Genomic DNA, 15699 nt, shown 5'->3' with positions numbered 1-15699 from the left:
GCATGGACCCGGGCGCCCCCTGGCGGGCGTGGAGAAGGGGAGGAGCTGTAGGCAGCGAGTGGCGCGCTGTCCCAGGTCGCAAACCAGTGCACCAGGCGGCGAGGAGCGCGGCGCAGGGATGCTGCGAGCGGGAGCACCCACCGGAGACTTACCCCGGGCCAGAGAAGTCCACACCGGGGTAATGACTCTGGGCTTGAGGGTTAGCGGAGGGGTGGAGGAAGTAGAGCGATAGGGGGACCCTGGAAGCGCCAAAGAGTAAATTTGGAGACTAACAAGAGTGGGGAGATAGCTTGTAGCAGCCAGTGCTCACATCCCGAAATGAACACGGGCGTCTGTATTCTGAAGGGGTCGTCTAGGGGTCCGCGAAGGGACTGGGCACGGGAGGCAGGCAGAGAAGGTGTACTTTGGCTCTGAGCTGGAAGCGTTAAGGGGAAGCTGCCCTAAAGCGCTTTCGCTTTCACTCTGGGCTAGAGAGAGCGGCTGGTTAAATCAAGGGAGGGGGTTGGAGAAGGTGCACAGAGAAAAGGAAACGGGGCCCTGGGTTAAGTAGGACAGCACTTGAGAGAGGGGAGTATGGGCACTGATTGAGAAGGGACGCATCACACAGACCTTTGATAAACTAGCCCGTGGGTAACATAGGCCCAGCACTGATAATGGGGGTTCCATGTGAGCTGGAGGGGCCCTTCCCCAGCCTGGCCCAGGAAGGCTCCTACTTGGCCCAGGTGCCACCGTGCTCCCTTCCCTATGTCTTCCCCACCCACCTCCACAACCTGCTGGACGACTTTTGCCCAGGCTGGACCCGTGGGGCAGATGGCAGCCCAAGGCAGGCTGACTTCTGCTCTCAAACTTCTACCACCAAGCTTAGCTTTGGGGCAGCTTTGTTATATAGGAATAACCTCTTGGATGGGGTTGCCTCTGTTCTCTGCTGTGCTATTCATGATGAATCAGTATGTCAAAATGAACACTCGGCCAGCATCCCTGGAAGCCAGAGTAATTTATGGAGTGGTGAGAAGTATAGCCGTAAAACCATTTATAAATTAGAAAATCTCTCCTCACTGCCAGATGAGCAGTGAAAAATAAGAAGTAGAAGTTAAAACAAAGCATGGGAGGTAGACATGGGTTTTAGTCCTGTGTGACCTTCGACAAGTCATTTGCGTTCTCTGTGACTCAGTTTCTTCTTTTGTAGGATCTTTAAGGCTTTTTCCAGTTCAACAGGAGTTTTAAAATGTAGCTTTATCCTCCTTCACTCTTCCTTAATTCTTTTGTTTAATTTCTTTTCTTGACCTGAAAAAGTCAGCTCAAACTCCCCAATCAAATCCTCTTTTGGTGCAGATCTCTTTCCCTGGCTACTCTCTTCCCCTGGCTGTTTACCTCTTGATAAGAAATCCTTAAATGAGACCTCTGTTTTAAACTGTCCCATGTGTTTCTTGCTGCTTTCCTCCTTCCTTGACACGTGGCCATGCTAACCACTGACCCCTGAGATGTTTTCTGTTGTTCAGTAAACTGAAAGAGCTCACTTCTGATTAAGGGGGGGGGGGGGGTGGATGATTGTGGGCCCAAAAGAAGGGCTTGAGCTTGTTTCCCAAGGTCACAGTCACTCGCTGTGTGGGGAGGTCTGTAGCACATCTGTACACACAACAAACGCATGCGGAGGTAATTCATTTGTGGAACTGCATCACCGGGACTTGGAAGTGCCCGCCCTGAGCCCTTCACTCAAAGGGAGCACTTATGCCCCTAGGAGCCTCATCCCACCTCTCTCTCTTTACAGTGGAAGGATTCTAGGGATGCCATTCTTTCTGTGTGATACCACTGCCAGGCTCTGACATTCCCTTGCTGCTGGGAGAGACAAGAGAGAAAATGGAAAGATGAAGAAAAATATCCCATTCTGGGAGTCAGCTCTGGCCTAAATTACTGTATAACCTTGAGCCAGGCGCCTCCCCATTCTGAGAATGTTTCCTCATCTGTAACATGAAGGGATCAAGGCTCTTGCTGCTCTGACGTTCCATCCTCTGTGTCTCTGCAGACAACCATCATGGCGGTAGAGTTTGATGGGGGCGTCGTGGTGGGATCTGATTCCCGGGTGTCTGCAGGGTGAGTAGCAGTGCCAGTGTGTTCTTTTGGAAGGAAGCTAATGGCCCCGAGTGCACATTTTTCTTAACCATTCATAAAGAGACTGGCAAACTGAAGCATTGGAGAAACTGAGTGAACCTTTCAGAAAGGCCACTGTGATAAGATATTGGGTGGGTATTTGGGTCTCTGAATTCATGGAGAAGAATCTGGGGCCTGGATGCTAATGTGGCCTGTCCCAGGGAGTCACAGAATTGGGTCTGAAAAGGGTTTAGGAGATAGAGATGTCAGGGGCCCACCTTCCATCTATGTTTAGAGATAGAAAAGATGGTCCTGCCAAGCAGATATTCTGGTTTCTGATCCATCACGTGTTGAACTAAGTTTGTCTTTCTCCCTTCTGGCCAGTTTCCTCACATACAGGATTAGATCAATATTACTTACTTTATGTTCCACAGAACACGTAACTTCCTCAATATGGTTAATAACAAAGAAAAATTAATAAGGCGAAGATTAATCTTAGCTTAATTTAGTATTTTTTGTCTTACTATAAAAATCTAAGCCTGAGGGGCTTCCCTGGTGGCGCAGTGGTCCCTGCCGATGCAGGGGAGGCGGGTTCGTGCCCCGGTCCAGGAGGATCGCACGTGCCGCGGAGCGGCTGGGCCCGTGAGCCATGGCCGCTGAGCCTGCGCGTCCGGAGCCTGTTGCTCCGCAGCGGGAGAGGAAGCAGCAGTGAGAGGCCCGCGTACCACAAAAAAAAAAAAAAAAAAAATCTAAGCCTGAAAATAAATCTAATTTTGATCATTACTTGCAGTGTTTCGTTTGTTTGAGACAATTCTTTGCTTCCTGCTTTAATCCAAGCTTTAAATTTCACGTACTCTGAAGCCATTCTCTTGTGAAATAAATTTGAGAAACACCGAAAGATGAACATCAGAAATTTTGGCAACTCTCTATATGATCCAGCAATCCCACTCCTGGGCATATATCCAGACAAAACTATAATTCGAAAAGATACATGCACCCCTATGTTCATAGCAGCACTATTTACAGTAGCCAAGACATGGAAGCAACCTAAATGTCCATAGACAGAGGAACAGGTAAGGAGGACGTGGTACACCATGAAAATTGGGGTGCATCTGTCTTTTTGAATTATGTTTTCCTCCAGGTATATGCCCAGGAGTGGGATTGCTGGGTCATATGGTAGTTCTATCTTTAGTTTTTTAAGGAACCTACATACTGTTCTCCATAGTGGCTGTACCAATTTAGATTCCCACCAACAATGCAAGAGGGTTCCCTTTTCTCCACACCCTCTCCAGCATTTATTGTTTGTAGATTTTTTGTTGATGGCCATTCTGACCAGTGTGAGGTGATACCTCATTGTAGTTTCTATTTGCATTTCTCTAATAATTAGTGATGTTGAGCATCTTTTCATGTGCTTTTTGGCCATCTGTATGTCTTATTTGGAGAAATGTCTGTTTAGATCTTCTGCCCATTTTTTGATTGGGTTATTTGGTTTTTTGATATTGAGCTGCATGAGCCGTTATATTTTGGAGATTAATCCCTTGTCAGTTGCTTCGTTTGCAAATATGTTCTCCCATTCTGAGGGTTGTCTTTATACAAAAAAAAAAAAAAAAGAGTGAATATATGTATATATGTAACTGATTCACTTTGCTGTACACCTGAAACTAACACAACATTGTAAATCAACTATACACCAATAAAATTTTTTTTAAAAAAGAAAATGTGGTGTATATATATAATGGACTATTACTCAGCCATAAAAAAGAATGAAATAATGCCATTTGCAGCAACGTGGATGGACCTAGAGATTAAGCATAGTCAGAAAGAGAAAGATAAATACCAAAAGATATCACTTTATATGTGGAATCTAAAGTATGACACAAATGAACATATCTACCAAACAGACTCACAGACGTAGAGAACAGACTTGTGGTTGCCAAGGGGGAGAGGGGTGGGGAAGGGATGGATTGAGAGTTTGGGGTTAGCAGATGCAAACTAGTATATATAGGATGGATAAACAACAAGGTCCTACTGTATAGCACAGGGAACTATATTCATATCCTGTGATAAACCATAATGAAAAAGAATATGAAAAAGAATATGTATATGTATAACTGAATCACTTTGCTGTACAGCAGAAATTAACACGACATTGTAAATCAACTATACTTCAATAAAATTTCGTAAAAAATTGGCATCTCTAACGTTGATGACTTTTGACTCCTTCCTGACAGAGAGGCGGTGGTGAACCGAGTGTTTGACAAGCTGTCCCCCCTGCACCAGCGCATCTACTGTGCTCTCTCTGGCTCAGCTGCTGATGCTCAGGCCATAGCGGACATGGCTGCCTACCAGCTGGAGCTCCATGGGTATGAAGTTCTGGGGTCCCCAGTCCACACCACCTAGAGTTCCCCCAACCAGTGAACCCCTATACAGAGTCCTGTTCCAGGAGCAGTGCTGTGGAAAATGAAAAGTTCTTGCTTTGCCTCCGGCTTTCATTGGTGTTGAACTGGCATTTGGATCTCTCGAAGCTGGTTTCTGCACCTGTAGAGTAGAGATGACTAATAGTACCTGCCCTACCTCACCAGATGGTTATTTCCAGAATCAAAACATATGAGTGAAAGTAGTTCAAAAACGGCAAATCACTCCCCTAATATAAATAGTGGGGACGAAGATTAGGACATGGGCCACCATAATATCAGGTGGTGACCGTAGGGGAAACCAAGGTCATTAGGGCAGAAGTAAAGTTTACCTGCTTTGACCCACATGGGCAGGGCTCTGGCAGTCAGGAGAATTATGTCATTGGGGGCTGGGGGTGGGACAGAGTAAAGGAGGGAGAACAATTAGCAATTGAAACCTTCTTCCCAGTGGGTGATGTGAGACTCTTGTTCCCCTGCACTTGTGGGAGGGGAGCTAGAGTTTGAATCCTTGCAGCTATAGGTTTCAGGTGTTCCCCCGGCAGCGATGATGGTAATGGCCCAGGAGGGTGGAACTTCAGGAAAATCATTATTGCTGCCTATTCCTAACCCTTCCTTTAGAATGGAAATGGAGGAACTCCCACTCGTTCTGGCTGCTGCAAATGTGGTGAGGAATATCACCTATAAGTATCGGGAGGACCTGTCTGCACATCTCATGGTAGCAGGCTGGGACCGACGCGAAGGAGGCCAGGTGAGTCTCTCCCAATGTCCTCCCTCCCTCAGGGTTCCCCTCTCCCGCAGAGAGGGAGATGGAGGTCATATGGCATTCTCACTAAGAGTTCCAAAGACACTGCCTCGAAAATGTAGGATAGTCTCAAAGGAGAAGGGCATGAGATGCTGGGGCTTCACTGCAGAGTGTGGACACCACCTGCTTGTCTCAGTGGTGAGCAGAGGAGGGAGGCTTCTAGAGTCTGACCTGAGGATGCCTCCCCCAGGTATATGGGACCATGGGAGGGATGCTGATTCGACAGCCCTTTGCCATCGGTGGCTCTGGCAGCACCTATATCTACGGTTACGTGGACGCGGCGTATAAACGAGGCATGTCCCCGGAGGAGTGCAGGCGCTTCACCACAAATGGTAACTAAACAAGTGGAAGGGTACCTGGGGCAGGTGTTGTTAATTGTGGGAAGGAGGTAGAGTATGAGGAATAGGAATACGTGGGTGACCATTTAATTAAATGTCCAATGGGAATTCCCTGGCGGTCCAGTGGTTGGGACTCCTCGCTTTCACTTCCCGGGGCCCGGGTTGGATCCCTGGTGGGGGAACTAAGATTCCGCAAGCCATGCAGCATGGCCAAAAAAAAAAAAAACAGAAAACGTCCAAACTGGGACACTTTTGAGAGTGAGAGACGGCAGGACAAAGGCTAAACTAGATGGGCTTTCAGGATAAAAGGCATAAACCAGGATTGTTATAAGTACACCAAATTAAGATCTAGGGTGACCACAAAAACCAGTGGTGAGCTAGCTTGGGCCCGCTCCTAAGAGCTGATGGTTAAATATTCAAGGTTGGGGAGCTGCTTATTTATCTATTTATAATTTGAAGTCAATCATGGCGGGAGTATCGAGACCATGGACATCATGTGAAGACTGTTTTTTTTTTAAAGTTGGTTGACCACCACTAAATATGCATCTCTAGGAGACGGGTTCTGAAGTCTGAAAGTGGTCATAGGCATAGGGACAGGAGGGAAGGGAAATGATATTTGAAGCTAAGCCAGTCTCTCTTCCTCTCTGCAACTTGAAACCCTCTGCAGCTATTGCTCTGGCCATGAACCGGGATGGTTCCAGCGGGGGCGTCATCTACCTGGTCACGATCACAGCCGCTGGTGTGGACCATCGAGTCATCTTGGGCAACGAGCTGCCGAAATTCTATGACGAGTGAATCTTTCTCAGACTTCCCTTCTTTATTTTACAATAAACTTTCTGGGACTGGAAGCTGGTATGGTCATGGTCACTCAGGGAGATGAAGCTTGGGAAGGGGGCTTCTTCCCACCCAGGTGTTAGCATATCTTTTTTATTCTTTTGTCCCCAGGTCTAAAACATCTTTCCCACAGGAGAGAGAGGTGGGCAGGGAGGCGGGGTGTATACTAGAACCAGGAAGAGCTCTACACAGGACAGGTCATAGGTAGCTAAGACAGCTACACACAGGAGAATTAGCTAAGAGCACCAGCAAACTCACATGGAAGAGAATTCCTTTCATAATGCATTCATTCACGTTAGAGACGAAAAACTGATAAGTACTTAAATATTTGGTGGGGGGGTACTTGTGAATTTCAAAGAATAATAACAAGAACCAAAAAAGCTACATGTATTGAACCAGGCATTAGCTACATGCTTATAGACTCCATTTCTTAGAACCCAAACAAAAAAGTCTTATGTAGGTAGGACAACTACTTCTGTGTACGGATAGATGGGAACTTAGGAAGAGTAAGCCATGGCAAGTTCAAAAGCTGAGATGTGGGATTTAGTTTACCATATGCCTTTCCTCTACCACAACATGAAACCTTCTATTCCCGCAAGCTTCATAGAGCATCTCCTCCTTGAAATCTGCAGTAATTAGCCCAGCCCATGCTTTGACACTTTCGAAGTCGTCACTAGATATTTGAGTAACCGTACGAAACAGGCTGAGTTCTGGTCCTATCGTTGCCAGGCACTTTCTGAGTGAGAGGACAAATTACTCCCCTTCTTTGAGCCCTCATTTTCTCTTCTGTCAAATGAAGGTGTTGAGTGACTTCTAAGATGGTTTATAGTTTTGACATTCAATGCCATTTTGCTCATAAGTGAGCAGTTAAGAGGTGTATTTAACAGAAATCCTAGTAGGCTACCCAGGAAGCTTCTGTCTGCTTTTCTTTCTGGAGCTCAGGCTCAACATACAAATTCAAAGTACCCTAAGACATTCCTGTGTCCTTGGTAGTGTGTATTTGGTTTGGAGAAAAATAATCTAAAATTACTAGAGCCTAGGGGAGGGGGAAGGGTAAGCTGAGACAAAGAGAGTAGCATTGACATATACACACTACCAAATGTAAAATAGCTAGTGGGAAGCAGCCTCAGCTCGGTGCTTTGTGACCATCTAGCCCTCTAGATAGGGAGGGTGGGAGGGAGACTCAAGAGGGAGGGGATATAGGGATATATCTATGCATATAGCTGATTCACTTTCTTATACAGCAGAAACCAATACAACATTGTAAAGCAATTATACTCCAATAAAGATGTTAAATAAATAAATTGTACATTGCAAATAAAAATTAGATCAACCGTTTAAACTGAAAAATAAATAAAAAATAAATTAAATTACTAGAGCCTTGAGTTCTTTCTAGCCACGAGATTTAACCTATTTTGCAATTTAACATAATAGTTTAAGAGCCTATCTCTCCTGCTGATCACAACTCCCCACCTCGAACTCTGGAGAGTAGACAAAAGCAAGGACTAAACCACTCTGAAAAATAAACAAAAGCAGGGGGATTGCGGAGTCAAAACTTGGGGAGGCAACGCTCTGGGGGGAAAAAGAGGGTTCAATGTTTTTTCTCGTGGCTCTGCCCTGAAGTCAGGCGGCAGCTACAGAGCTACACTTCTGAACTGAATCTCCACTGCCGTTCTGGCTGGAGAAAAGAGGCCCCCGTGGGCAGGAGAGTGTAGGGGAATCTCCCAGATGAGAGAGCCAGGGACGGGGCTCCCTAATTCTAGGTATGAATCCTCATGACAGCCGGGTTACTCCTGAGCTGCACATATGACACAACCAGCACAAAACAGCAAAGACTTTGAGGACTGAATTAAGATGTAAACCTTTTAAAATTAGATGGTGGTCTTTTTCTTTATTGGCCAAAATACTGCATCCTTATGCCCCTCATTCCAAAATAATGGCTTACAATTTTAAAAGAAGAAGGAGGAGGAGGAGGAGGGGGAGAAGAGGGAGGGGCAGGGGAAGAGGAGGGGGAGGGGGAGAAGGGGGAGTAGAGGAAGAAAATAATTAGAGCAAAGACAAAGTTAAGAAATAAATGAAGCCAAGAGGTAAAAACAATATACAACATGAATATCTCCTTTTAAAAAAGAAAAGTGAGGGCTTCCCTGGTGGCGCAGTGGTTGAGAGTCCGCCTGCCGATGCAGGGAACGTGGGTTCGTGCCGTGGTCCGGGAGGATCCCACATGCTGCGGAGCGGCTGGACCCGTGAGCCACGGCCGCTGAGCCTGCGCGTCTGGAGCCTGTGCTCCGCAACGAGAGAGGCCACAACAGTGAGAGGCCCGTGTACGGCCAAAAAAAAAAAAAAGAAAGAAAGAAAAGAGATGTGCTGGAGCTGTCTTGAACAGCCTAACAGGAGCAGATTGTAAAACATTCAGGAATTTTGAGAGGTGACTGTTAACCATTGGTAGCTTGACATTGACCGTGGTGAAAGCATTTATACTACAGAAACCAGCAATGCTACGCATCAGAACTTTTTTGGTTTTTTCCCCAGAAAGCCAGTTTAACAGGCCACATGTTGATCAGCCAGCTATCCATGGGTGAAAAACAACTGGCTCTGAGCTACAGGGTAGTGAAAGCAAAAAAGGAAATGAAATCAGGTACAAGATTTGAAAGATTCATTTAAAAAGCGAATCATCCAAAAACAACAATATATATATATCTATATAATAGATATATATATATAGTTTTTCAAATCACATAGAACATTAACTGAAATAGAATATGCATCATGCCATAAAGAAAACGCCAATAAATTCCAAAGTATCAGTATCTTTGAAACTACATTCAGCATCCATATTGTATTAAATTAGAACTTGATAACAAAAGGATACCTAAAATTCTGATGGTTTTCAAACTAAAACATTATTGATAAATAACAGAGTTAAAAGGTACTCATAAAAGAAATTTACTCATTTAGAACCAGGTGGTAAAAACGTTACCTATCAGATTCTGTGGGACACAAAGGAATACTTAGAATTTTATAGCTTCAAATACATTTCTTAGAACAAAAGAAGTTTAAAATAAATGACTTAAAAATTCTCCTAAAATGTTGGAAAAAGAACAATCGAGCAAACCTAAAGAAATAAGAAGGAAGGAAATTAATTTTCTATTGTTGTCTCATACTCACTGCATTAGCTACCTATTGCTGTGTAACAAATGACACCAAAATTTAGCAGCTTAAAATAACAACCAATAACAACCATTTACAATTGGGAACACAGGGGAAGTTTAAATACGGACTGTGTATTTGATAATATTATATCCATGGTAAGTATCTTAGAGGTGATGATGTTATTCTGGTTTTGTAGGAGAAACATTCTTATTCTTAAAATACACATTCCAAACTATTTTAGGGTAAAATGTCATATATCCACAAATTTTCTCAAATGGCTTAACAACATTAGATCCTCAATAGTAAATGGATAAATAAAATGTAGCTTATTAATACAATAGAATACTGCATAAGCAATGCGTACTAATAACTACTGATAATGCAACAAGATGGATAAATCTCACGGAAATAATATTGAATAAAGAAGCCAGATGCAAACAAAACTACACAATATATGTTTTGAAACAACCAGGTCCTACTGTATAGCACAGGGAACTATATTCAATATCCTGAGATAAACCATAATGGAAAAGAATATGAAAACAATATGTGTATAACTGAGTCACTTTGCTGTACAGCAGAAATTAACACAACATTGCAAATCAGCTATACTTCAATAAAATTAGAGAAAGAAAAATATATATATATAGGTTTCGGTTATCTATTGCTGTGGAGCAAACTGCCCTTAAACTTTGTGGCTTAAAACAAAAACAATCATTTTATGGTTTCTTGTTATTCTGGGGGTTAAATGAACTTGAAGAACCACTGATGTAGCCCGTGAACCAAAGCACTTATCACGGCAGCCGATCCATACAATCCCTGACATTTCATGTAAGGACATTGGTTACCTGTCCCATCAGATCTGAACACCTTTAGAATACTGTAAAAATTTCCCCGACTTTATGGGTCCTGCCTCCCCATAGAACAATTCAGAAAACCCACTTCTCCCAGTCCTCTTGGAAGCCAGGGCACCAATATAATACCTAAGTCCCACCTTTAAAAAAATCAAATTCATGCACCTCAGACTTCAATTCACAACTGAGTGACAGGAGGAAATGGGCATCTACCCTGCATTCAGTTCGAGGCAAAGGTGACAGGAAAAGCAACTGGCTTTGAGGGAAGCAGTGGTAAAAAAAAAAAGGCTAAGTTCCTGCCACCAAAGTGGCTTCGAAGTATCTTCAGTGGTGGTTGCAATAAAGTCTAATTCCTAATGAAAGAGCAACACCTGGAAGCAGCAGCACCTGGAAGCAGCAGTAAAGTGGTTTATGAGACCTGTTCTGGCTTGGTGGGGGGGGGATGGTTATCTGTTTATGATGAGCCTACCATATGTTGGAGAAATGTATTTGTTAGATTTTTTAAAGTGTTGCCAAAAATTAACGAGGGAACCAGGAAGAATACAAGAGACTAGATTCAAAGAGTATTTGCAAAACAAAGTTGCACATAGTCAGGGGAAATCACTGTGTTAGAGATTCAAAATGGTTAATGTACTACAAAGCAATAAAATCATAACCTCGGAGTTATCTCCTTTACCAGATAAAAAGCAAAGGCATCACACCTTATCAGCTTTCTACAGATTAACATCTCATAGTACAGGGCCAGCTGGGTTCTTTTTAGTCAATTTACAATCCCTGAAACAGGATTATAACCAGGCAGGATTATAAGAAAATGTTCACATATATTAATCAAGAAAGCAGATGTTTGCCTTATTTCCAAATTTTGGAACATTTTCCCTACATGATTCCTACCCCTAAAGTAATGAATTGACCAAATAAGATTTTCCAGAAATATTCTAATTCAATATCCTTAATTTGACAGGCTCTTTTATTTGGCCTGTTTTAGTATTAAGATGTGAAGACTTCCTTGTCATGTAGTTAACAAAACAAAGGTCTTAATGATGTTAACAGTTCACATCTTTCTGGAAGGCTTTAGCCCATAAGGTCATAGTTTTAATTACTCCTATGATAACCAGAAATCATTTTATTGCCATGCAAGAGCTTACTTATCCCAAGAACCCTCCCCGACTCACCATCTCAGAGCTTCATTTGTAGGGCCTTTCACTGAGGATGAAATCCCATTTTCTCTGAGATGCTCAAAGTTCATCAGTGATTCTGGCTCATCAGAAATTAACATCCTTTTCCACCTGTCGGGTGGGGACAATAAACTAGGAACCAGTGTGCTCAGAGGATTTTGTAGGCCTTGTTTCCACAAACAAACTGCAGTTCTTTCTCTTATTAGAGAAATTAATGAGATTAATGAAATGAGATTTTCCTTTTTATATGACACTTCTGGCATGCTCAGCATTCCAAATTTGGAGATGTGAACCTCTGCATATCACTACACTGCCATAAAAACATAAAGCAACCCACAAAAGCACTTTGAACACTATTTGCAGAGAAGAACTATATACCAAATTTTCTATAGAATTATCATATATTCCACCAGTGATGCTGTCTACAAAAATATTTGATTGTCTATAGAGCTATGGTAGCTATAAAAAGCAAAATTTGACTCACTGTCCTTTAACAAAGGATAGCTGGGATTTTTCTAAGCTTAAAAATTGTAAAAGCATTTGTCAGAATTCCAATTAGGAATAGGGTCATGATTATCTTTCATTTTTCCTGAGTAGTTATACTTTGCAGTCTATATTAAGATTTACTATAGGATATTTTTTCCTGAATTCTGTGGTTCCAATGGAACAAGACATCATTCAAAGAACACTGGGTTTTATTTTCCATAAGCATAGGTGAAACCTGAGGATTACAGATAGATAAGAAGAAAATAAAATGGTCTGCTTACATGCTCATCAGAAAATAGAACATTTAAAACAACGTTCTGAAATAAATCACCATAATTAAATATTGGTTAACAGTTTCATTCAGTCTTATTTCCTGTCCCACTGATCTAGGGCTAGCAGACTATGTTAATGACTTCTCTGCTTCTGTACTAAAATAGTCCTATAAGTTCCAATTTTTAAGTCCCCGATACAGTTTGACAGGTGTCAATAGGTGACCATATCAGCATAAACTGGTAAATTTGTTCTCATAATTCTATTCTCTGCAATAGCAAGAATCAAGAAATCCTGGTCATCATTTCCACTGAGCCCCTGAGATTGTCCTTTTCTGTTGTTTCTCTCAGAAGACCCAGTTTTTGGTGATAGCTTCTAGCAGAGGGCTTCTTCAAGTATGAGAGAAAAACAGAAAACATCTGTTTGGCCAGATGGTGCAGTTTAATTTATCACAGTAGCCAACAATATCAGAATAGACGAGTAGAATCTAGAAATCTCACAATTTCACAAAGACTTATGAGTCATTACTCTGAAGGTAAGTACACATTCTAGACAGTGAGGGGCTTTGGCCACTTTCCGTGTTCTTCTAATTCAGCCTGTAAAGTGCGGACTAGGATTCCTACTGATTGACAAGGGTATTTTAAACCCAGAAACAAAACCTTCTTTAAAATAAATGTATTGGGGCTTCCCTGGTGTCGCAGTGGTTGAGAGTCCGCCTGCCGATGCAGGGGACACGGGTTCGTGCCCCGGTCCGAGAGGATCCCACATGCCGCGGAGCTGCTGGGCCCGTGAGCCATGGCCGCTGGGCCTGCGCGCCCGGAGCCTGTGCTTCGCAACGGGAGAGGCCACAACAGTGAGAGGCCCGCGTACCGCAAAAAAAAAAAAAAAAGTATTAAAATCACCCATCCAGACTTGGAATACGAACAAGAGTATGCTTTTACCCTTCCTGAAACATCTACAGTCATTAAGACACACATTCGCAATATTTTTACCTGGACAAGATTAATAAAGGAAAGGGTGAGCTCCTGTGTTTTGTCAGCTTTTTCAGCATTGTGGGGTTGATACACAGGGTAGCTCTTTTGAGAGTATAGAATTAATTTAAAGTATATAAGGCATGCAAAATGCACCTAATTAACTTCTGGCCTCCTGCGTTTCATATTGTGACAGATTAAGGCTTTGGGGCCACCTAGTGGTCAAATGGGTAGTGGCTATCTAGTGGGAAAAAGGGTTTTTTTAAGAGTACAGTAAAAGATAGCTTGACAGTTTTAATATTTTCAATTAAGAGTTTAGTCTTCAGGAAGTCAACAACAACAAAAAAGAATTGTCAGAGGAAACTGGTCACTTAACTCATATAAGTGGACAGGTACCTAAGAGTGGTCAATTGTTAAAGTTTTTGCTATCCCAATAACCAGAGTGATAATAAAACATTTTAAAATAAATAAAGAAGGTAACATAATAATTATAGAAGCCTGTAGGTCTCTCACGATTCAAAGGGTTTTTGTTATTTGTTTTTAAAATATTTAAGGCCATGAAAATATCAGCAAAAGCACTCAAATTTATCAGGATACTGAGTGAGAGTATTCGGAGAGAAAATGGCTGCTTGCTGAGCTGATTACACTCAAGGAAATAAAAGCTTTTTCTATCTCTTTTAAAGAGTACAATGAATATTCCAAGACCAAATTTGAACAAGTCCTCTCTTTCTTTTTTTGCGGTACGCAGGCCTCTCTGTGTTGTGGTCTCTCCCGCTGCGGAGCACAGGCTCCGGACGCGCAGGCTCAGCGGCCATGGCTCACGGGCCCAGCCGCTCCGCAGCATGTGGGATCTTCCCGGACCGGGGCACGAACCCGCGTCCCCAGCACCGGCAGGCGCACTCTCAACCACTGCGCCACCAGGGAAGCCCCTCTCTTTTTTTGCTTATTAATTTTAAGTCATCATTATGTGTGTGTTTCAAATATGTGTATAGTTAGATGACAATATTATTTAAAGCTTTCAACTTCAGCTTTAAAATATAATTAATCTTATTAATACAATACACTAATGTGTATACCACATTGAGTTTACCATCTTTTCTTATTGAAGTATAGTTGATTTACAATGTTGTGTTAGTTTCAGGTATACAGCAAAGTGACTCAGTTTTACATATATATGTAAATATATATATATATATATATATTCCTTTTCATCTTCTTTTCCCATATAGGTTATTACAAAATATTGAGTATAGTTCCTTGTGGTACACAGTAGGTCCTTGTTGGTTATCCATTCTAAATATAGTACTGTATGTATATGTTACACCCAAATTCCTAATTTATCCTTCCCCCCAACCTTTCCCCTTTGGTAACCATAAAAGTTTGTTTTCTATATCTGTGAGTCTGTTTTGTAAATAAGTTCATTTGTATCATTTTTTTTAGATTCCACATATAAGTGATATCATATGATATTTGTCTTTCTCTGTCTGACTTACTTCACTTAGTATGATAATCTCTAGGTTCATCCATGTTGCTGTAAATAGCATTATTTCATTCTTTTTTATGGCTGAGTAATATTCCATTGTGTAAATATATATATATATATATACACCACATCTTCTTTATTCATTCATTTGTCAATGGACTTGAGTTTACCATCTTATTTTAGTTTTGCAAAAAGTAAATATGGACAAGAGTATATATACATAGAAGCTGATTCAGTATTTTTTGGTGATTCAGTATTTTTTTCTTTGTCTCTATGAATTATTATTTCTTTTAAGAATGTTGTAGGTGGGGCTTCCCTGGTGGCTCAGTGGTTAAGAATCCGCCTGCCAATTCAGGGGACACGGGTTTGAGCCCTGGTCCAGGAAGATCCCACATGCCGCGGAGCAACTAAGCCCGTGCTCCACAACTACTGAGCCTGCGCTCTAGAGCCCGAGCTCACTGCAACTAGAGAAAGCCTGCGTGCAGCAAGAAAGACCCAACGCAGCCAAAGGTAAATAAATTAAAACAAAATAAAATTTTTTTAAAGAATGTTGCAGGTAATCAAAAGTCATTTCTTACTTAACTCAATTTAAATTAGTCCAAACTTATAAAATCATTTAGGTAAGACTACGAAGTTGAACATAATAACCACTATTGACCTTAGAAGTTTTTCAGAGGTGAAAGTTTTCATTTTTACTGAGAAAGTAAGTGGAGTAACTAAGTCAATGATTTGCAGCATTGTCTAAAGACCACAAGAGCTAACAGTTTACAGAATAAAAGCATGTCCTGTGTTAATTAGATTAAATACATATGTTTACATTTAGGTTTTCTTCCC

The 15699-nt window shown here is 42.0% G+C and overlaps 1 protein-coding gene across 1 annotated transcript; it reads left to right on the top strand.

The window, feature by feature from the left end:
* The first annotated feature begins 29 nt into the window (after positions 1–29).
* On the top strand, positions 30–6490 carry PSMB9 (proteasome 20S subunit beta 9). The gene is made up of 6 exons (XM_067753426.1): positions 30–178; positions 2024–2091; positions 4320–4451; positions 5121–5250; positions 5495–5636; positions 6310–6490. The coding sequence occupies exons 1-6, from the start codon at positions 119–121 to the stop codon at positions 6435–6437; spliced, it is 660 nt and encodes a 219-aa protein (XP_067609527.1). The 5' UTR covers positions 30–118; the 3' UTR covers positions 6438–6490.
* Positions 6491–15699: the final 9209 nt, after the last annotated feature.

This window comes from Pseudorca crassidens, chromosome 10, assembly GCF_039906515.1.
Source record: "Pseudorca crassidens isolate mPseCra1 chromosome 10, mPseCra1.hap1, whole genome shotgun sequence".
In the NCBI taxonomy this organism is placed as follows: domain Eukaryota; kingdom Metazoa; phylum Chordata; class Mammalia; order Artiodactyla; family Delphinidae; genus Pseudorca; species Pseudorca crassidens.
This window is presented reverse-complemented; position numbering and strand designations above follow the sequence as displayed.

What these genes read in the sequence shown, in the direction of transcription:
- PSMB9 (XM_067753426.1), top strand. Translation starts at nt 119, where the DNA reads ATGCTGCGAGCGGGAGCACCCACCGGAGACTTACCCCGGGCCAGAGAA. An exon ending in GATTCCCGGGTGTCTGCAGG is followed by an intron (nt 2,092 to 4,319) that starts GTGAGTAGCAGT and finishes CCTTCCTGACAG; the next exon opens with AGAGGCGGTGGTGAACCGAG. An exon ending in ACCGACGCGAAGGAGGCCAG is followed by an intron (nt 5,251 to 5,494) that starts GTGAGTCTCTCC and finishes TGCCTCCCCCAG; the next exon opens with GTATATGGGACCATGGGAGG.